The following is a 24,381-nucleotide window of genomic DNA, read 5'->3' as shown; positions in this document are numbered from 1 at the left end:
ACAGTCATTTGTCCATTATTTCAGCTGACCAAACTCATTGAGAGCAGAAGAGACGCCACTGAAGGGATGACAGGGGGAAGAATATAAATTGCTTTCAGCAATCCCACTCCAACCAAAGAGAAAACAATTGCAATTAGGCAGGAAGGGTGGCCCATAATCTCTGCAAGAATAAATGCAAAAGATAATTTGGGAGCTTGCCCTGCCAAGGAGGAAGGAATTTTGTGGCCAAGCTATTTGATATGGAACATGGAAATTAGACTGATCCCTGCAGTCTTCCAAGGACTTCCAATATGCCTAGGTATAAGTCAATTAATCTTCAAATGTACCACCTACCCAAGTACTGACAGCTGTACTAAGTTCTTCAGTTGCACCAGTAAACTGAATTGTCCTTGCCTCCAAGACAGGAGCATCCTAACTCCTGACTGATGCCTAGGAATGCAGTAGTTGGCATAGGTTAAAATCACACCAAGAGCAATTTCAACAGCTTGCCAGAATAAAGATGTCATTCCAATGCCAAGAAATGTCATGGGCACAGCTCAGCTAGCAGACTGTGACATGACCTGACTCAAGAAGGAACACAGGGATCTCTGCTCTGGAGAAGACACCACTGACAAACCTGGACCATGTTGTGTGTATGGACACTGCATTTCACCCTGTCCAGATCTGTAATTTTGTTGTTCTCAGTTTGAGATTGAAATGCATGTGTGTGTTTTAAAATGCAGAATGGCATTATTTGTGCAGCAAACCAAAGATCACTGTTCATAAATCAACTCCATGAAAATCCTTCTATACTCTCTCATTAATTAGCCAACCAAGCTAATTAATTTATTTAACCAGCTTTTCAGACACAAGTATTTCAAAAAACAGACCCCTGCTTTAAAAAGGTGAAGTTCATCCAAGAAACATCCAGTCTCATTCATCCAGAAGTGCAACACTGGGCACAAATTTTCACTGTAAGTCAGTGGCATAGTAGGAAGAGAAGGCTGTGGACATTTTCTATCTCTTCTTTTAACTAACAAACAGTTTTGGCACTCACAAAGTCCTGGAGACAGTGACACAACTAAATCAACTGAGAATATTTTCCTAAAACAAAGTGGTATCTCCACCCACATAGTAGCTGGTGATTTTATTACAGTATTTAGAACAGGCAGAATTCTAGCCTATCACATTTCAAACTGTAAGATCCATTACTGGATACTACTAAGAACAAATCCCCACTGTATTCAGCAGGATAGCTTTCTCCTTCTTGGTTAACATGTATTTATACAGTGAATATATGAAAATAAATGCGTAGCCTCTTTGTTGCTTTGTTGCTAATGGAAAGTCACTTCTGGATCAGCAAGATCCAGGGCTTTTGAAAATAACACAAAACTAGCTATATTTAAAGACATTAGTATTTACATTAACACTAATTTTGTTTTCCTGACCTCACCTATACCGTATCCTCTGAAAACAGAAAACACTAGAATCTTGAACTGGACTTCCAAAATGTAAGGTTCCTTCATAATCATTAGATTCTTTGAAAATGTAAACCCTTTATTACAATAATTCTGGCTCCTACTGTCCCTTTTGGCCTTTTAAAACTATTTTGACTTACAAGATTTCTATGAGAGAGAACATTACATTCCAGTTTTCCCATGAACTTAGTTTTTGAGGGCTCCAGCACCATGCCTTGAGGCTACTTTATAAGGGCTTTGTTACTATGACTGCCACACTAACTCTGAAGCTCTTTTCACATCCTTGGCTGAAAGGACACTTGCCAGCATACCCAGTGTCAAAATCCTTTTCTTACTAATCTAATTGAACAACATCTGGAAAACAAATGAATAGGGATTGTTAAACTGGTTCCCTCCCATCCAAATTGCAAAAGAAAACAAGTAGAGAAATTCCCAAAGTATTTTTGTTCCTGCTGTATAATCTCAGCATTTAGGTACTTTAACATCAGTCTGAGACTCACCTGCAGGGCAAGATGTGATCTTTTGAGTTTAAGCTCACTAATGAAAAATACAAGAAGCTTTGTTCATGTAACATTCAGGTTTACAGCAGTGTTAAAGTTCCAAAGTTCTCTATAAATTCCCATCATATTGTTGCAACAACACAAAATTCATATACACAACAGCCCCACAATCCCTCTTCATAAAAACAAGTAATTCTTTAATGCATCTTTCATTCATAAATTTATAAAAATAAAGCAACTTGAATAAAAATTCATGCCTATAGAGGGCAAGGATTGTAACCAAATACAGTTCAAAGCACTTGATTATATAGTGAAGCAAATAAAATGTTTGAGTTACTATTTTTTAAGTAGCATTCAGGGGCCTTATGAGCAGAATCAGAAAGTAATGCTATAGATGATGATGCTATCGTATCAATAGAAAATTAATTTGTTAAGGTTAAAAACCAGATCTAACCATCTACTCCAGACAGACTTCTCATAGCTAAGAAATGAGGAGGGGAGGGCAGGGGAAGGGAGGGCAGTGGAGGGGAAATGAAACCATCCTATTTTAGGTTCTAAAATAACAGCAGGAGCAGGTTTCTCTTGCCACATGACTGGATGTGTAAAGTCCTCAAGAAAAGAGGATAGTTCGATCTGCCAAATTCTGCCCACTGTTCTCCCCTCAGACAGTTCTCGTGTCCCCTTCTGCACTAACAAAGGCTTAACCTGGAAAGAAGGCCAGGCCCAAGCCTTTCACAAGAACTTCCTACATTAAGGAAAGAACCAGAAGGAGTAGGACCTTTCTCATCTTTCCCTTCCCAGCCCAAACACCCTGAAACAAGAAAGTGACCTCACTTTGTGCTGCCCAGCCTTGGAGGCACAAGCCTTTACTACGTCACAGAGCAGCACTGAAGTTAGCAATAGTAAAGATTGTACAAAAAGGCTACTGTGTGCAAATGACCCAGAGCTTGGAAACCCACTTTTAGAGCCATCTCTGCTCTAAGTTCAGCCACAGGCCTTCTTGGGAAATAATGTAGTCCAAATCTGACCTGATTCCTTTGTGCTATCTTTTGTCCTTTCTTCCAGCGAAGAATGGGCTTCAGAGCAGTTAGTTCCTTGTCCTCTTTTCCTCTTTCTATCACATGTTCCCCAAGGCTGTATGATGCTTCAAATACAATTGGAGAGATGACGTCCTCGACTCTTTTCTGTACAAGAAGACAAACACGTATTTCACCTATGCATATAGCCAAGCAAGTTTCTATCTACAACAATTATACATTCAATTAAACAAGATCATTTAATTAAACATGCAATTAAACCAGATTCAACACTGCAGAGAGGTTTGTCTACTTCCTTTATCTTTCTCCAGGTCAAACAGGAATAAGCACATTACAATGAAAAAGTCAGAAGCTTAATTTTTTTTTTTAAGTTACTCTTTTGGGATCTACTCGTCAATACACAAAAGCAGTGGAATATTTTGCCCACCTATAAATCAAGTGGTTATCAATTAAAATCTTTTCTTTAAAAAAATAGAAAGCAATTAAATTATTCCTGCAAAACCAAAGATCAAATAATTTTCATCTCTGGCGTTTCAAAATCCTAGACTTTGACTGAGATCACCTTCTGTGAGCTCCATTCATTAAAAGAACAGAAAACTCAATCTTCCCTTGTTGTTTTGCATATCACTGAAATGAATGGATTAATAAAGGTACTAGTGTGGCAATAAAATAGGGTTAGAGACATAGAGGGCAAGAAAATCCATCTTCCATTATGTTTCTCAAAGCAAAATTTACAGTTTCCCCCATCTTCAGCACAGTAACACTTTCAGTTTGTAAAAGAAGAAAGTTTTCCAGTTTCTTTACTTGCTTATTGTAGGCTTCATACCAGGTGTATAGAATGGTGCTGTATTATCTGGCTGATGAGACAAAAGGATCACCTTTTCTTGTTGCTGAAACCCAAGCCATAAAATTTGTCATAACATACAATGCCTAAATCCAGACTGCTGTGCCAGGACAAAGTGCTCATTGTGTTCTGTTCAGTCCTGAATTCCAAAATCCAATTTACCAGAAAACCTAAGTGCAAATGCTCTACCTTTTCACAGGCAAACATTCCTCTTAAATTTTAATTACTTAAAAACATGGCATTAATTCAGCACAGATTAAATTGAGGCAATAAATAAATCCCGTAAGTAAGCACATCAAACTTTCACATAGGCCAGCTCTCAACTTTGCCTTGCACTGGTTAGTGGGTTTCTCTGAACACAGCCCGCCAACCACAAGAAGCAATTGAGATGCAATGACTTTAAAATTACATCTTCCAGATGTGGGAAACCTGGGTACTAAATGCTTTTCAGACCACCCTGTTTGATCTGTTTCAAAACAACCATTTGCTGTCTCCAATATGTTGACTGTCCACAGATCTCTGAAGCCAAAGATTAGTGGCTAACCAAATTCCCAAATCATTGGTTAGTTGGATGAATAATAGCAAATATAAGGTTGGATGACATTTACCCTCCTGCACCATCAGCTAGCCCTTAAATTCCCTACCCTAATATGAATGTCTGCCAGTACTCTGAAGTTTAGACTGCACACTGCTTGGAGCGATTTGTGCTTTCTTGGTAAAGAGCACTGATCAACAACAGACAGCAATGGTGATATCTTGACTTCTTTCCAGTCCCATAAAAAGGACTATGCTTGATCTGCAGCACTATTAAACCTCTCAGCAGAAGAGACACTCATGGCTGCAGCCCCTTTCTCAGCTGTATTCCTAGGGTAGGCATTTTACCGTACTGAGACTACTGAATAACAACACTACAACTCACCGAAGCTGATAGCCTTGTTCTCACAGAAAATCAAGTGTATTAAGTAAGGATTGTTATCAGCCTACATGAAGACTTTGTATACAGAGAAACAAGATTACAAAAGAGCATGCCATACAGCAACAGTCAAACATAAACCATCAGGCAAATTGCCACCTAATCCAACTGTATGCAATCAACCATGTAAACACAGAATAATAAAATGTATGCAGTGAAATCCACCTACTATTTTTGTGACTTTATTACTGCAGTATAGTAAGAATAAGTACTTAATCACTTCTACATGTTTTAATATGGTCTTGCAGGGTTCAGTCCAATGCCCTTTAAAGTCAAAAGGTGTTTCCTATTGACTTTGATGAATGCTGGAGTGCATTTTATTGTTTGCTGGTGTTCTACTTGATTTTAGTGGTGAAATTGTGACTTCTCCACCACCACAGCCCTGGGGAATACATTTCACAGAGTCATTTATCTTCAAGTAAGGATAAAATTATGAATGCTGCCCAGTTATTAATTTTGCCACATGTTCCCTTCTGCTCACAATGCTTCAAAAACAAAGGCAACAGTCTGTGGCATTTGTTCTCAGTAAAACAGAGACAAGACAGTTCTGTCTCACAGGTACACAACAGACTGCCTGGATATGAACATATAAAGATAATCAATTTCTTTCATTTTCAGTCTACTCAATTTTTCTGTGTTGAATCATATATTGATGACAGAGCTTGCAGATAGCTTTTAGGTATTCCTGATGTCCCAGAAGAAGTCAAAAAATTCAATGCAAATAAGGTTTGAGATAGACTGAAAAATCCTTCAAGCAAGGAAATGGTACATTTTTTGTATAAGTTGCATGACCCTATGAACTGGATTTGTCAAGGGATATGATTTCCAAAAGCAGATTTTACATGTAATCACTGCTTGACACCGCAAGGATGTTTTGCTATGGAAGTAATATAGGCAAAAGACATTTCTGAGCTCTGAAAAACCAAACCTGGCAAATCATAGCATATGGACAGCACAGCTTCAGTAATTGAAAAGAAGTCTTGAAGGACACTACAATGAGTGAAATATACTAGGAGTTCCAATTATGAACAGAAACAATTATGCAACTAGGGTTTAGTAAGTAACAGCAATAAATACTTAATCTGTACAGACTGGAGTCACTGAACTAGTGCAAGTTTTCACCATGCCTGAATCGGAAAGCTTACCCTAGCAAATACGATAACAAAGGTTTGATATCTCCTCTCACAGAACAATCATCTCAAAGAAATTTTTGAATGTTGTGGCAGTAACTGTACATGGCCAGATATTCCTTCTTTTTTTTTCTCTGATTTAGCAGAGCAGAAGAAAGCAAGAAAGCAAAGCCTCTGCCAGATTTATGACTGTATTTCTGTTTGACTTTAGTACCAAAAAGTCTTAAAAATCTGAAAAGTAAGGAAAGAGCAATCACCAAACTTCACATCCGTGATTCTGAACATAATTTTCAACTGATGATGAAGTGTGATAACTGTAAGAAATAATTTTTGTCACTTTTAGGAGACATGGACTAAAGCACATCATGACAACACACAAATATAGAGTCCAACATCCTAAAGGCACACTGCCTTGGCAGACAGCCACTGCCTTTTACAGCTTTAACTTTAGGCTACCAAGAGCCCACACACATCAGGAATTCAAGCAAATTGGGTTGGAACAAGACAGAGTTTAAGTCAAGAGATAGGATTTATTCTACTCATGGTGCAAGTGGTTGCCAGACTGGATATCATTTCAGCTTTCTTTTGGCTCAGTGCCACAGTAGACTCAGGGGACTGTACATGAGCTCACTAAATCATCACATTTAATCTCCTTTCTTCAACAAGGTGAAAGCCTCCAAGAAGGACTCTAGAGAGTGCAAAATTCCATTTTTAATTATGGCCAATGGGCTGAGAAATAAATTGAGATGTAAATATTGCCCACAACCTACAGCAGGAATAAAGGATGAAACATGGCCCATTAAAAGAAGGAATATCAACTAATTTTCAGCAGCAGCATCTGAAGAAATACACAAAATCATCAGCATGACTTCCACAGTTGCTTGATACTTCTGTTCATGTCTTCCTGCAGTTTCTCTTTTCTTTCTCTGTGGGAAAGTTCTATGAACCTGTCCAGCCTTTTTCTACTCTCTCTGACTTGATCCCCAGGATTTTAACCCATGAATTCCAGAGCTTTAACTGAATTCAGCACAGCTTTTCAGTACTTCTGAGAATTAAATTCTGCTTAGCTAAATGACAGAGAATGAATTCCAGAACCCGTTTTTTAAAACGCACAGATTGAAACTTTTAGTCTAAATGTATTTATTTCAGGTGCTAAATAACAAGCACTAAAATTAGACTAGGAATTTTTACAGGCTCAAATACACAGAATAAATTTGACGATCCCAATTTAACAGAAAACATATTTATGCTGGAAAATGTAAGACACTATGCTAATGCTCATCCAGCATACAACTTGAATTAGCTCACAGGTCACTACCACATAAATACTCAACTCCTTGTCGAGAGACAAACAGTTCCCTGAACCATGATCTCACAAATTACTCAAATTCCCACCAGCCTTCAGAAACAAAAGCCACTACTGCCACAATTTATCAAATGAAATCACTGCTGTAGGTCTTAGTAAACATGCATCTTAGCTTATGAACCAATAAGATGACAATGCTTGACTTTAACTGTGTTCTCCTGTTATCTCAGTCTCCCTCTCTAAACTGTGAGTCATCCAGGGTGCAAGGTTTAGAAGCTGTGCAATTCAATAAGACTGTTAATTAGACCAACTGGCTTTTAACTTCAAGAAAGATTTTCATTCATTTCAAATGAATGAATGTGTACATGTCATTCTAGTACCTGAAAATGAAAAAGAAGCAACTTAACTTCCTTGCCCTGTTCCTTGCAACACTTATCAATTCCAAGATTAGACACCTTGGTGTTAAGTCCCAGTGCAAGTTAATACCTTCAGCCTCCTACTATGCAAAAGAATAACAACCTTTGTCCTCTCAAGAGCTTTCCTCTGTTCTCTACTTACTATGATAAAGATATTCTAGGACTTGTAATAAATTATTTCAGACCAGCATAATTTTCAAGTTGATGTCTCCTCACTGCAAAGGCATGCATAACACGATCATGACAAAATCAACTAGAAAATATCTACTTTCCATTATGTAGAAGATGGGGATTCTTTAATACTTCTCTTTTTTAAGGTTTTAAGATACTACTGTAGTTAAAAGGAGAAAAAAAACCCAACTGCAACCTCTTTTCCAGAGAAGAGACAGAACTAAAAGTTTACTTGATTAGTAAAAGCTCATTTACAAAGTTACAGGAGAACTTTTGTCAAATTAATAGTACATGAAGGCAGTCAGAGGCCTGATGTTTCAATCATACATGCTACTGTCTTAAGATTTTGTGACAGCTACAATTCAACAAGCAGGTGAATAGCCTTTGTTGGTAAACTGAACTATTACAAGACTTTTGAAAAATTTCAAAGTTTAGAACAGGAAAAAAAAAAGCAAAGTATTTGCAAGGTGTTACATGTCCTAATGTTATTTAGGGTTATCATTCAAAAGAATGGGAGTGCTTTCTTTACCCTTTTCCTAAATGCTTTACTCCAGCACATAACTGCTTCCATTAGATCAGCAACTCCTCTTGGCACACACACCAAAAAGTGAAAAGATGTCTGGAGAACAGGTGGCTGAAAATCTGCTAGAAGAGTCAAGAGGCAGTGGGCAGAAAGACTGGATGGCTCTGAAACATCACAGTAGCAGTGGAAAATATATTTTGATAGATACTTCTTTTTAACATTTTTTTTTCCTGAATTAAAGACCTGACAATATAATTCTTATGATTCTTTCAAGGCTGTGATACAAAAAAGCATTTCATCAATACAGCTTTATAAGAAACACATATATGTATGAAACAAGGAAACATTCTAGTTAAGCCCAGTTTCCTGTAAAAATGTACAGGAAAAAATAGCAGCATTGTGCCAGGATTCAAAGTAAGGAGAATCATCCTGAGTAGAAAAGGATAGCTAGATATGAAGGAAGGTTAATATCAGTGTTTTTACTGACAGTTAATTTAGTAAAGTAGGAGCGATAGAAATGGTCCTTGGGGCTCTTGCAAAGAAAACAACATACTATTCAGCACACCTTCCTGTCTGCATGCATCTGAAAGAGAGAGGCAAAGTACATGAGAAGAATGATGTTCCTGTAGTTTCATTTACAAACTATTGAAATGAGAACAGACTACTTATGAAATCTAGAGGTATTTACACACAAAAATATAAATCCTTCTTCTGGTAACAGGAAAATAGGTGGAACACAATGAGAATCTGGGAGGAGTGTTGCTGTAGTGGTTTGACCAGGCTGAATACCAGGTGCCCACCAAAGCCATTCTATCACTACCCTCCTCAGTTGGACAGGGGAGTGGGCTGATAAAAGGACATCCAATGATTTGCAAGGAAAAGGAGTCACTGATTACCATCATGGGCAAAAGAGACTAGAACTGGGGAAATAAACTGAATTTATTTCCAACCAAATTCCGAGTAAGATAATGAGAAATTTAACAAATTTTAAAAACACATTTTTCCCATCCCTCCTTCCAAGCTCTACCTCCTCCACAGTGACTCAGGGAGATGGGGGAAGGGAGTTATGATCAGCTCATTGAGTGTTGCTTCTGCTGCTGCTCAGGTAGAGGAGTCCTTCCCTTGCTCCAGTATGGGGTCCCTCCCATGGGAGACAGCACTCCATGAACTTCACCAGGGGCTGCAGGGGAATCTCAGCTGCAGTGCCTGAAGCACCTCTTACCCCTCCTTCTCCACTCAACTCAGTGTCTGCCTAGTTGTTGCCATCTCATACTCTCACTCCTCTCTTCTCTGAGCACAATTACATCTGCTCAGTAACTGTTTTTTACTTCTTAAATATGTTATCACAGAGGTGCTACCATCATCTCTCATTGGTTTGGCCTTGGCCAGAAGCTGGTCCATCTTGGAACCAATTGATATTAGCTCTGTTGGACATGGGGGAAGCTTCCAGTAGCTCCTCGCAGAAGAACTCCTGCAGTCCCCGTGCCACCAAAACCTGGCCATGCAAACCCAATACAGTTGTAATAACATGACCCAAGTCTATTCTTGCACTATTAAACAGAGGATTTATTAGTCTAATCCTCTTGGAAGCAGAATTTAAAATCAATTCAAGTAAAAGGAAAGAGTGTTACAATTGTCTGCTTTGTTATGTGAATTTAAAAATTCGAACAGAGCTGTGATGTCAGCTTTTATATTTAATATCAATTCATGTTTCATATCCTAGATATCTACTAGCAGACTTCTGAAACCAGGACCCATAAGTTGAGCTCTTTACTCCCCTGTGCCATGACTTCTGTACAGATACAAGCTGTGACATCTGAAGAGGGTGAGGGAAGCAATATTATTCTGGAAGCAATATTTGTCTCTGAAGATGACGAGTTCCCATTCACTATTTGTAACACTCTAACTAATAGAATTAATATTATTAACCAAGAAATATTGAGAAGAAGAGTTAGAGGAAACTTATCCATTACATAGCACAAGCATTGTGCATGGTGCCAGGGACATTCTCCTACCCTCCAGTTCTCCTGTGCTGCACATACCTACATATCAGTATGCTAACAATCATCTCAGTAACACCTTGTCTCCATGTCCTCCTCCTCCCCACCACTTTTCTCCTCTTCTTTCATTCTCCTCTGATCAGCCAGACAGCATTGTGCTAACACTCCCCCCTCTTCAGTCTCTGAGCCTCTGCTCACAGCTTACACAAAAGCAAAATGAAGAACAGGAAAGAATCAGTACATCAGTACTTCAGAAACCTTATGGTCATTTTAGTCCATTTACAGCTGAAATCACAAATTAATAGAAAGCTTGGCATTCCTTTTGACAATGATAAGGCTTTTCTCCTTGTTCCTGCTTAGAAGCCACATCAGCAAATACAGCCGCCCATCTCTCAGAGGATATTACACAATGACAAAGGGAGACTGTTTATACCCACAGACAAGAGCAGAATGAACAAGTGTTTCTCAGGGGAACCAAGGAAAATCAAAACTTTCCCTTCAAGTTCTGTGGGCTTGAAAAACAAACAAGGAACATATTTCCACAAATAAGTGGAAACTATTTCCTCAGATCAGAGTTGAGAGCTCTACTCTGAAGCTGGAGATGCATTCACAGGGAATAGAAAAAATGGCATTTTAAAACAGCAACATTGCATGAATTGCAATAAGGTTTTAACCTAATATGATGATTAGGTGCAGGTATTACCACTTTACACATCTCCTTTGATTACATATTCTCCTTTGAGTACTTTTGATTATTTTATACATTATGCAACGGGTCAAATGTGTTTATCCTAATAGCAATACTTTCTTAAATTCCCATCTCTCAGTTTCACAACATGTAAAATTTTGGTAACAACACAAATTTTTGGCTTTCATGGAAGACTATTCTAGATTATTTATAGTAACTCTAAATGGATAAACAGAATATCTTGTGACATACTGGGACATTCAGCAAAGCTGGGAAAGGGCAGAATTAGCCTCTTCCCCACCACAGACCCCGACAGCTAAAAACACAAATCATTGGGGAGAGGTCTTATAGAGATTCTAAGCAGTGGGAGTCATAAGGAGAAAGTATCAGAAGAAGTGAAGGGTGAGGGAACAATGGGGGCAAGGGGCATTGGGGATTGGCTTATTGTTTTATAATTCGGTTTTCAGGAAAATATAACAAAAAGTCATTAAAATACATGTTTATCTGCACTAGATATTATCGTGCATTGTAGAGGTGTAAAATGATCTTCATCTGTCTAGACGGCTCTCCTTGGGTCTTTGGGCTTTGGACATCTCAGAAATAACCATTTCTTTCCTCCTGATTATAATCATTTCCATGGTACTCTGAGCACAATATAGACATTTTGTGAAGGGCTGTGATACAGAATGACCTCCTCTGTATACAGCAACCCATAAAAAACCAAGACACAATTCTGTGGAGAAAGACATCTTCTCAGGTCTAAGGTATAACGTGACTGGAACCAGTTGTATTGTGCCAAAAACACCTCTGACACTGACTGTGGCAGAGGTGCAAAGGGAAAAGAGCCCTTTGCTGCCCTTCAGTTTGAGTCTATGTAGCACAGTAACACTGCCCTTGGGTAACTGAGTTCTCAAAGGCTGAGGGCTCAGCAGCACTAGGATTGGAAGCAATTTTGGTAACAGCATCAACCACAATAAATATACTTGCTCTAGCTACCTAACTAGATCAAAACTAATGTTATTTCCTTTTCAGGAGTGAAGTATTTCCTTAATTTCCTTTATTTCCTTAATTTTCCTTCTGAATGAACTTTGGAATGTATTTTTCCAGGGTCTGTTCAATTTCCAGTTGACTGGAACGCAGTGCTGAAGTAAGAGCATATGAGAGCACCGTAAGTGCATGGGAGAAAAAATACCAGATAGTGCAAGGAGCAACTGCAGAGAGCTGTAAGTGCATCAGAAGCATGGTACTCAGAGCTTAGGAAAGACAAAGTGAAGGGGACATGGACAAGACAACGATATCAAGGCTACAGGCCAGGATGACAGAGCTACAAGGAGCACATACCAAATCCTAAAAATCACCACCAGCAACATCTAAATGCTTTGCGATACTTAAGAAAAATAGCTGTGTAGGGAGCTTCAGTAGTAGACACAGTCAAACAAACAAATCACAGATCAGAAGTGTGTATCAGATTCCCTGAACAGCTTGCTCAAGCACAAACTGAACTTTGCCTTGGCTTGGACACATAACACCAGGAGTGTGTTTTATTCACCAAACTGTGCTGTGAGGATAATGAATACAAATGGACATGAACAAGTTGCGATATTTTGAACTTTATCTCAATTCTTGTATTATTTGTTCAAAAATTGTATCTTCACTCCCAGACAGGAACCACAATCTGCCATTTTTACCCCACTGGCTGTGGAATTTTGTCATATCTCTCTTTTGGTACTGTTTCAAAACTCCTATACAGAGAAACTGCTTTCCTATAATTTGTCTCTATCAACAGAAAAGTCTTAGAAAACAAATATTGTGTTACTAATAATACTTTAAATTACCCCCTCTTAAAATTAAATTATCCTAAGAGGCAGTAATAGACTGTATCATTTAGTCTACCTTCTTGTATGTCCCAGACATCACAACTCATTTGTTAATCTTCCACCACATTAAGTAATTTGTTTAGCTACAGATATTTTCCAGGAACACATATAGTTAGGTCCTACAGTAATCCCTCTTGGATTTAAAAGGTCCTGAGTCTGGCTTCTTTAAATACACATGACATCATATTTCAGTCACAGGTTTCTGTCACACCTTTCTCTACTAGATTACAAATAGCTACTTAGGTGACTCTTGGCCTTCATTAAAATAAAAACACTGTGATTAGTTCAAATTTCTAAGTGAGGCCTTCCCTTGTAACACTTGATCAGGTTTTATAGATTTTACATCATCGAAACAGGAAGCATTTCATCAGTGAACACACAATTCTACCCCCAGTCAAAGTAACAATCTATACAGAAGAAGACTCACTCCAAAGAACTATTCTCTCTGTATTCTCGCTGTATGTATGCCCAAAAACCTCGCTGCTTCTTTTTGCCAACTGTCATGCTGAGAAGTCATGTTCAATTGTTGGTCTGCTATGATCCTGAAATCTTTCTCAAGGCCCACGCTTTGCAGAAGACAAGCCTGTCTTAAGGTGATTCACCACAATATTGTATCCCATCATAATCTGTGCCCAAAAATTGTTACTGTATCCTTAAGACCTGTATCCAGGGTCCTCATGTACCTGTGTGTGTAGAGGCTGCTGGTGCACAGGTGTTTGTGTGGTATTTATGCCGGTGACTATGTAACCTTTGCTTAGGCTTTCTTTTTAGTTTTTTTTCCTTGGTTTGGAGAAGCTGCAGTAGCAATCTCTAAGCTGCCTTGAGGACCAATTCCACAGCTGTCTGTCTGAAAAAAAAATGGGGGCATCGCCCTGGCAGAAGTGGAGCAGAACTGCCCTGCTCCACCTCAAGCTGTTTGTTAATAAACCAGGGTTTTTTTCACTTTCATCTATTAGTGTTAATTTCTTTTTGGTGGAATGGGATTGTTGGAACCTTAAAGCAGACAGCTCATTCCAGAATGTTTTCCTTTGAATTGTTTCAAACTAACACAAAGCCCCTTCTCCTCTTTTGTAGGCAGGTTGCAGTCTTTGTTCCTGGATGAATGATCTCACACTTAAATAGATTAAAATAAACTTTACTTAATTGGCTCAGCATAGTAGAGGCTTCAAAGCACTTCATAAAAAAGTCCCTATCCTCCCCTTTTAACCAAGTATTTTTATGTTATCTGCAAAATGTGGAAGTAATTTTGTATTTATTTTCAGATCTTTAATAACTAATTTTAAGCTTTCTACTGATCTCTCTAGACCATAATTATAAATAACCCACCTAATAACCCTACACTGACATCTCCTTTCTACATCAGTCTGAAAAACATTAACTTTTACATATACAAATTTTGTCTTATTTTAAAATCTTTTTTTAAATCATAGGGCATAAAATGTTAAGTGAAATTACAAGCCCCTAAAATTCTATCACAATCGTCATAGCTACCTTCACTGATCAAACTCATTAATTCATTACTCGGGGTTTGGGCTTTTTTGTTTTTTAAATCAAGCTGGTTTTGTTCCTTTAATTTCTTGAGCATGACATAATTGCATTTCCATTATATTGTTTGTACAATGATGTCAATCTACAGCCCTTTAGATCAGCTTTCCTACCCTTTTTAATATATTGACACTTTAAAGCTCTCAGTGCTTCCTGAAATTTCCCTTGCATTACAAGATTTAGAAAAGGTTTACAATATGGAGCCAGAGAACTCTTCAGCAAGTTTTTGGGACTCTTGAGTTTCCAGAACATTTTAGTCTGTTTATTTCTGGCAAACAGTATTTGACATTGTCCATATTTACAAATGCATTAAAAGCACAGCATAAACTTTGTGACATATGAATACATTCTTATTCTCCTTAACAAAATGTGTAAGTATTTAATGAAGCACTTTTGAATCCCTGTACAAATGATTTTATTACCATAATCAAATCATGGGGTAATATTATTGCTAGGATATATTTCATTAATGCATCACGATTTTATTTGGAAGAGGCTATAATCTCAAAGGAAAGACTCACACACATTCTGAGGGGACAAAATACACCTGCTGTACCACAAGTTCTCGTTATAGTAATCATGGAGTGGCCAGGTAACAGGTCAGTGTCTTAGGCTGGAAATGCAAGATGTGGCTGGGGGTGTGTATTCTATTGCCATCTGTTACAGGTGGAGCCGTTATCTTCTGTTAATGGAGCCGCTTGTTAAAACCAGGTGGGGCAGTTTTTTATCTCTTCCACAAACCAATCCTCCCTCCAGGAAATACCTGCTGTTAATGGGTCATTGAGTCTCACTGCATGACTGATAAAATTACACGATCCCATTGTGAGATACTCTGTGAGATACTCAGGAGGAGGAGCCAAGCATTCCTACATGGATATAGTCTGAAGTTTGGAACACCACAGGCAGCTTTTTCCCACTGGATTCCCAGAGGAGCAGCTTTCTTTACCACTGGATTCCCAGAGGAAGACCAGGCCCATCTACACCACCACTGAACCCTCCGAGGAAAACGATACCCTTCTACAGAACCATATTTGTCACTCCAGGAGGACTGCAGCCACAATTTAATTGGACAGCTACCAACACCCTGACCAACAGGGTGTCAGATCATATTCCTACTGTCAATGTTGCTTTGTGTTACTGCAATTTTTTGTCGTTTTTACATTTTCTAATAAAGAACTGTTATTCCTACTTCCATATCTTTGCCTGAGGGCCCCTTAATTTCAAAATTATAATAAGTTGGAGGGAGGGGGTTTACATTTTCCGTTTCAAGGGAGGCTCCTGCCTTCCTTAGCAGACACCTGTCTTTTCAAACAGAGACAGTCAGTAATGTTTTATAATCTTAGAGAACAACACAGGGAAGGATGTGAGTTGAGAAAGCTTTCTAAAAATGCACTGCACTTCTTTCTTTCCTTTCCCAAGATAAATGCATGTGTCCAGACAACTATTCTCAGCTTCTTCACAATCCAGACTGATTTAAAGCATGACAGCTGGAATTCTCCATAACCTGAAATCATGAAAACAGCTACAAATGAGAGCCTGAAGGCAAATTTATATGCTAGACTTACTGGTATAGTGTGTCTCAAGACACACTAAACACAGAACATTTTACTAAGAACAGAAAAATGTCCTGTTAAAAGCTCCATATAACACAGTAGATATTTAAATCTAGATGGCAGAAATTATTTGCCTCTGCCCACAGGTAACCTGATTCTTTTAAAAAATACCTCAGTCAGGAAAGGAAGAATAAAATGAGTTATCACAAGCAACAGGAAGAAAAGAAAAGGCTTACTTAGCTCAGTTTTGTTAAAAATGTGGAAGGATTTTTAGGTTTTCTTTTTATTTAAAGTGATTGGAATTCTCTTTCTGCAGAAATCTGGTTTTAGCACTACTCATCTGTAAAGAAGAGACTTCTCTCAGCATATGACATTTAAAAAGCACTCAAAAAGGAAAAAATACAGCTCATGTTACAGTTGTCAGTATCCACCTCCAGCAAGTTTTTCCAAGGCCTCTGAGAGGAAAACCCTTTTCATTATGCAGAAATAGCCTCAGCTGACTTTTCCATTCCTGTAACTGCCAGTTTGTAGCACATATCATCTCAAAGACCTACCATCACAACTACCTTTTACAAACTGACGACGTATTTTCCTTGGAAATGGCATTAAAAAAAACCTAAACAACGAAAACAACATAAAAATATATTACAAATCATCCAGTGGATCCTAAAATAACAATTGTTCACTGCTAGCAAGTCCAAGCTTGTGGTAGATAAATTAAATATTTTCCTAAAACTTCAAATCCTTGCATAAGACTGTTACATTTAATGTTGCTTAACCTTAATGCTTTAGGAAACAGTAACTGAGATATTTGTGGTACACTACATAAACCCAAAGTTACCTGCTTTGCAAAGACAAAATTATGTAAGACTGAAGGTTTGCCAGTTTACTTTCTTGGCTAGTGTAAGTGAAAATTGGCTACCCAGAAGAAGCCATGACTACCATAAGACTCAGAATGACATTCATGAAGGTTTGTTAATCTGCTTCTCTGGAAACCCAAAGAGAGGAAAATTGTCTCTTTTTCAAAGAAAATCAGGATTAGTCAAAAAGTCCAGAAGTCATTTCTCCTGAAACAAAGTAAAATCTTTCTTTGAAAGAAAGAAAAACCTGCACATCCAATTGATAAAATCATTGCCCTGGAGGTGAAGCACAGGTGAACATCACTGCAGCCATGCAGTCCTGAAAAACATTCGTGACATTACACAACCAGAAAAGGATTACACCTTTTGAAAGTCATTTTTTACACATCCTTCACTTCCTTTCATCTTTAAAATTTGTTTTTAAAGTACTTGGTCAAAGAAAACATTTTTATAACTCTCTATCTTGATGGGTAGAAATTTATGGAACTCTTCAAATAAAGACTTTTGCCATCATAAGTCCTTACACTGGTATCTTAGATGACAACCTTCAACCTCAATGCTGTCACATTGAAACAGTGAGCTAAACAACTAGTCAAAACCAGTTTTCTCTGAAAATCCCTACCTAAATAGCACCTGCCCATTTCATTCACTGTGTATATAGAGGTACATATTTGACATGCAAATCAAATTATTACCCTTCCAACTGACCCTGCATATAGCTACCAAAGTCTACAACTTTCTCATGAGTGGAAGAGAAGGGGCAGACATAGATCTCTTCTCTGTGGTGACCAGTGGCAGCACCCAAGAGAATGGTTTGAAGTTGTGTCAGAGGAAGTTTGGGTTGGATATTAGAAAAAGGTTCTTCCCCAGAGGGTGACTGGGCACTGGAACAGGCTTCTCAAGGAAGTGGTCACAGCGCCAAGCCTGACAGAGTTCAAGAAGTGTTTACACAACATTCTTGGCCACATGGCGTCACTCCTGGGGATGTCCTGTGCAAGGCCAGGAGCTGGACTCAATTATCCTTGTGGGTTCCTTCCAGCTCAGCGTATTCTGTGTTTCTATGATTATTTTGTTTTCACATGAAAGCAGATGCAGTTTGCATGCATCGTTTTCAAAAATCTGACCCTGGTCTGATTATTTCTACACACTGAAAAATCTTGTGCTGCGTCTTGAGTTCCACCCCAGCCTTGAGGGACCAGAAAAACCTATAAAAAGCACAACAGTTTAAAAAGGCCAATTTTTCTTTCCATTTACTAGAACTGTAACAAATTCTGCTTCTCTCCTGCGTTTTACATGGTACTGTAACACACTAACCCTTTATTATAGAAAAATGAGACCAGAAAATTACTGAAAGACCTCTACTCAATTAGCAATAATTTTCAAACTTCAAGTTTAGCCTCACTAGACTTGCTTTAAAATTGTTTCTTAAACATACACACACAAATCCCACATACAATAAAAATTATGTTTCTGTCTCTAGAAAAACATAGCACATGGTCTGAATGTAAGGTATTACTTAGGAACTGATTTGGTCAATCCCCACAGAGAGTAAAATGGCACATTAACAAACAGGCCCCCCAAATGTATGATAACATACACTTACAGACCAATTGAAAAGAATTACATGGGAAGAAAGAATATTCCTAAGCAATGAAAATGAAGGCTGGACATCTTTCTAACTAATAGTCCCAAAACCAAACTATGTTTCAATCTGCCATGAGGCAGGACTAAAATTGCAATCAGGAGCCCTTGTTGTCCCATGAAGAGTACACGCAAAGTCCCAGTTCTCTGAAAATGGCAGTAACAAAGATCAAAAAGCTATTTTCAAGGTCCTTTGTACTGCACTGCTTGTCCTCAAGCTCCTTCAGCCTATTCTTAAAATGAATTTCTGTCCTTCCAGCAGTCCTTCTTTGCAGCCACTGCTCCTGCCATCTCCTCTGAGCTCAGGTTTCTGTATAAGCCAGATCTGTAGACCAATCTCTATGTCCATCACTGCCGCTTAAATAAAATGCAGCAACAATATCCAAAGTTTCAAAATATCAAAGGTATGCACATGAAATAGAAATACCTTTCTCTATCAGAACTACAAAAATCTACTGATGAAAGGCAGTCTACACCAAGGAGAAGCACAGGTACAGGAAGATTTCAAGTCTGGGTGAAACATTTTACTGCATTCTTTCCATAACTGGTTTTTCTTTCAAACCCAGTATCTTCTGAAGTCTATTAAAGAACATTAAAAAACTGAGAAGAAAGGTCAAAAATGTCAAAAATTACTTCTTAGGTGATTTCTGAAGGTTACACAGATGTGACCTCTTGATCACATCTAAACTGCTAAACAGAAAACTCCCACAACAAAAAATTCCAGTACATTCAATTCACAAATTTTTCAACTAAATTAATATAACAGATTCTCATACAAATTACTTCCAATGAACCTGCTTAGGTACAGCTTGCATAAGGTGCAATGTGGCCAAGTTCACCATACGCACTGCTTGACCTGGCCCTATTTCTTCTTTTGGATTTTACCTGAAAAGGAGCAAAAGCTACACAGGATTTTGACGCTTACTTCCTTTGTAGTTTTGAGCAAACTGTTTTGTTTTACTACCTCACTTTCTGATCTGTAAAACAGAGATAATGCTATTGAGCTATCTTAAAAGAACTTCTTGAGATTGTTAATTGTCTGAAATACACCCTGAAGCAAAACATTTTAAATTTTAAAGCAAGGTATTTTTCAGATAAAGCTCCTATTGCTATCCTGTTTATTAACAAGAGAAAAATCTCTGAGCTAAAACAAAGGCACTAGGCTATTGTTTCCTATGAGGCTCACAGAAATACTAAATTCTCTCCAGGATAATTGCACATCACTTAAATCATATTTCACAAAAAAAAAACCTATAAAACCACAGAAGAAACTGCACTAACAGAAACAAGGCATTTGGGTGAATAGCCCATAACCCTGCTGTAATAACCTACATGCTACATCTGACCAGTAGAAAGACAGTCCTATTCTTGGACTGAAGCCAAATCCCTGTGTATCAGCAGCATGGACATCAGTGCAGCTGACTTACTGAAACCCAGGCGCAGGCTGTTTCTGGAAGTGGAGAATATGATACAGAGCTTTTTTTCCCCCCTGTGCAGTAGGTTGCCATTTCACATAAACCCTATGAAGAAGGGGAGGAAGTTAACTCAAGCACATTCATGATTTACAGCTATTTACACAGCTTGTGCTGTACTGGAGAATTTAATCTTGCAAGACTTCTCTGACCAAGACTTTTTAGAACCACTGCAGCTCCCATTACAAAGAAACCAAGAAGTGTGATGATGCTGCTTTCAGATTCAGCTGCATAATGGGTGATGCAATTGGCACAAGATATAAACACTAACACAGAGCACAAGAAAAATCACTGAGATAAAAAGCAGCAAGAAAACTAGAGTGGTTTCTAAATAAGGCAACAATTTTAAAATTAGAGTTGCAATGGGACATTAGATCAGAAAGGACTTACACCAGATGTTCAGCACTGTTGCTAACATGAATAGAAACAGCATAACTACTAAATGGCTTGTGGGGTTTCTCCTGTTCTTAGGAGATTTTTTTAATACCAAAAACCCCCAGAAACATTTCAAATTAAAAAGACACAGTCAGGAAAGATTACAGGTTTCATGAGAAACCCATCTCTGACACCTTTTCTCCTGTTACCAATTTGTCCCCCAAATCCAGTCAACAGACATTTTAAAGTAATACAGTAGCTATCATTGTTTTTTTGTGTGTGTCCAAAAAGCCCCTAAAATAATTCTTTTTATTGTATTGAATATTTGTCATTCTACAAGTCATTCTTCTCCTCCTGACTTCTCCAGTTTATTTCACCTAAAAAAGAACAAAGCTGAATGGTTACAGGCACAGTAGCAGAAGTTGTATTTGTCCCAGTGTAACCCTAAGCCATGTGAAAATCAAGGAGCTCCAGAGAGCTCTATGAACTTTCTATAGTAAAGAGAAAATGACTGAACGTTGCGAACCCTGCTTAACATGACTGGGGACTACAGACTACTCAGTTGTTGGCATTTAACCCTTGCTGCAGCTCTTAAATTTGCTAATTCACAGTGTCTTTTGAGTTACAAAATCTGTGCTTGAACTGAACCCCAGGAGAGAAAGGGGCCTCATGTTACTTCTGCATTCTGCGGAGTTATCATCTGAGCACAGTTTCAGAAAAACAAGTGGAGAAAGATATAAGATTAGTGACTGACTGCTGTGACTGGACTGCATAGTCCTTGCAGTACTATGTAAATTTAAAAATATAAATGAAACAAAACAAAATAAACAAACACAAAGGAGAGAGATCAAAAAAAGGTAATTATATTAACTCCAGAACTAGCAGGTGGAAAATTACTTGTTTTATTTTAAAATGCATCCAGAAGGTTGTTCCATCAACCCCTCATCTGAAGACTTGGTCTTTTAACCAAAAACTTGACATTTTTAGATTCCTGGCAAAAAGGAGACACTAGCTCTCTATTATCTCCAGCTTCCAGTAAATTGAAGTATTATTAGCTAGATGTTATTCTCTTGGGACTGTAAACAGCAAGTTCTATCCCAGGTGTCAGAGTAGGAGTAGGAGTAGCAATATAGATGGGACTTTCACAGCTGCTCAGTAGCCTTGCAGTTTTCCAGCACCACCTTGCTTGGTAGCTGGGCAAATCAGTACTGAAAACCAAACTAATGGACTTTTGTCTAAACAACTTGTTGACAGTTATCAAAACAACTGGACAAAAATACATCATGTAACACAGCAGGAATCACTACAAAAGAGACTGGACGCCTACAATGTCAGTTTGAATGTTAAACAAATTAAATAGAGCACATTTTCTTGACAACAGTTACAACACTTTCTTTCCCAGTGGACTTAGTGTGTTTCACAAGAAGCAGTGAATACTAATCAATAGCAGCCTAAAATCAACGTAGTGCATCCTCAGGTCAAACTGGGGCTTTTTTTAGGAGAGTCATTAAGGGAATATACCATTGTCCAGTTAGTTTGTTTCCATTAAAAAGAATCAAAACACCAAGACCACCACAGGACCTCACTAGCAAATCAAACTATACAGTGGGGAAACTCCAGACATCTAACCTATTTCAATTGCAAAGTTTCCCCACTTTTTGGAATACTTTAACCATCCACGTTCTTTTGTGTAAAGGAGGGTCTGAGTCATCCCATGTAGGAGCAACTATAAATTCCTAATGCCAATTCCGCTGCACAAAAGCTGCAACACACAATATACAGTATTTTAGAGACACTCAAAATGTTCAAGAAAGAATACAGCATACCCTTTTTAGGAAGGAACATCTGTTGCACTGGCTGAGAAGCAGCTGGCATGACATCCAGTCCCCAAAGTAATATCAACTCATCCGTGTTACTTTTTACAAGTAGAGTTGCAAGATTTCCTCACAGTTTGAAGGGGAGAAAAGTGTTTGGAATGGAAAATGAAGCTGCTGCCAGAGGACTTGTTCAGCCACTACCACTTTGTTCCTTCCAGTACACAGTCATTACGTTATCTCATAACAATCCAAACATCTGATTCTCTTTACCCCAACACTGTCTTCTGCAGTTCATCTCTGTATGAAGTGGAGCACAAAGTCTGTTTGCAATGCAGCCATCACCACACTGCATTCTCACTCTTTCATAGTAGTCTCCTGATTTCTATGCCTCTGGAGATTGGCAAATATGAAATCAGCTATTTTGATACTATCCCATCCCACCGTAAAAGGGGAGTCAAAGAGGATTCTTTTTGATAGATTTCTTGGATGAAAATAAGGTGCAAACAGGGCCATATTATATCTGAGAACATTTTATTGATAAAGAAAGGTAAGTGTTCCTACCAAAGTGGGGGGGGCGGGGCGTGTAGAAAAGGGAGCAAAGAGAAGAAAAGAGAGACAGAGATAGAAAGAGAATACTGGGATAGATCATTACCACTGTATCCCAGGCACCCTGCTGGCATCAGCTCAGCAGATGAATGCACTCAGCATTTTTTCCTGGGCATCTGCCCCACCAGCATGTAGGAGCTCACTTGCAGCCTCATGTGGAAGCTTTCTCTGCCCTGAAAGTGTCCCTGAGGACAGGGCTCCCAGCTGTATAATGTATGTTGAGGCATAAATAAAAATTAAATTGGTTCCTCTCAGAGACCCAGCAGAGAAAGCCCACACATATAGGTTTAATTCAATCTTAAGATTGCCTTTTCCTGCCATAATCAGATGTAGCAGTGTAACCCTAACACAAGAAGCCTGAGTCAAAGAAGAAGAAAGTTAATATTTAGCACTACTTCAAGCAAGTGCCTGAGCACCTCCTACCCCCTGCAGAAAAAAGCAAAAAATCTACTCCAAAATCCCCTGTCAAATACAGTAAACAACCATGTTTCTTGCAATTTTAACAGACTATTGGAATAGGTCTTGGGGTCTTTACTCATACTAATTTTTCCCTTTTACATGAACACTTGGTTGGGTCATTTTTAATCAAAACTAAACATCTTAGTTTAGTTTGCTAACTATATTTATATTTATTTAGTTTGCTAATTTTTATCTAATTATTAATCCATAATTAAAACCTTTAAGACCAAGTTCAGATTTTTGCTTTTCTCTTTTTTTTTTCTGTTTCCCCTTTCTTCTTTAAAAGACTAAACACACCTGAACTTCTTAGCATTTTTTGGTCCGGATTTTTAAAGGCATGATCAGAGAAGTCTTGATGAACAAATAAGAATGAAAACTTCTGAAAATCAAGGAAGTTTTAGTTACAACATGGAACTTCTTCCCTGCGATCAAAAGTGATAGATACTTACCCTCTAACACATAAGACTCACAAGTATTTACATAGATTCTTTATTCCTGTCCATTATAGCTATAAAACAATCATCATCACAGTGCTTTGTAGCCTCCTGGAGATCAGCTAGTCCTGAGACATTATTTCTTAAACTTTCCTGTGACAGTGCTCTGCCTGCACAAAATACACAGTCCCTTATAACTGTCTATGAGGGAGTCTGATAATGCCTACAAGCCCTCTGCCTCAGGCTGGGATTTGCTGAAGAATGCACAAACTCAACCATAAAAAAAAAGATGAAAGGGACTCACAGCATCTTGCTATGAATACAACATGAATACCTTTCCCAGTCAAAACTGCTAAGGGAAATCTTAAAACTGCTTCCCCATCCTTCTCTTCCACAAAGTACTCACAATTCTAAAGCAAGACAAGAGTGACTTGAGCAAATCAAGTTTACACCCACTCTAACCCTGATTTCAGGACACATCACCAAGGATATGATTTAACAAAAAGGTTTTAGTCAAAAGCTTGCTTTTCTTCCCCACGATTACAACACTTGACAGAGAAGTGAAATAGCACAGCAGACCTCAAAGCTAAGAACAAATCACACAGATAGTGATGAGGGTTATTCCAGTGAGAAATACAGCTTCAACTAGGAGCCCAGACTACATGGCATTAAACAGACCACTAAGTATGACATATGA

The 24,381-nt window shown here is 38.3% G+C and overlaps 1 protein-coding gene across 3 annotated transcripts in view; it reads right to left on the bottom strand.

Annotated features, from left to right (window-relative positions):
* The window catches only part of ITGA9 (integrin subunit alpha 9), a 209,616-nt gene that overhangs the window by 107,105 nt on the left and 78,130 nt on the right, over nucleotides 1-24,381 (bottom strand). For all 3 annotated transcript variants that reach the window (XM_059481708.1, XM_059481717.1, XM_059481726.1), the window contains one exon: nucleotides 2,986-3,141. In XM_059481708.1, the coding sequence (XP_059337691.1) occupies nucleotides 2,986-3,141 (156 nt within the window). The remainder of the gene's footprint in view (nucleotides 1-2,985; nucleotides 3,142-24,381) is intronic.

The sequence above is a fragment of the Ammospiza nelsoni genome, chromosome 1 (assembly GCF_027579445.1).
Source record: "Ammospiza nelsoni isolate bAmmNel1 chromosome 1, bAmmNel1.pri, whole genome shotgun sequence".
Classification (NCBI taxonomy): domain Eukaryota; kingdom Metazoa; phylum Chordata; class Aves; order Passeriformes; family Passerellidae; genus Ammospiza; species Ammospiza nelsoni.
This window is presented reverse-complemented; position numbering and strand designations above follow the sequence as displayed.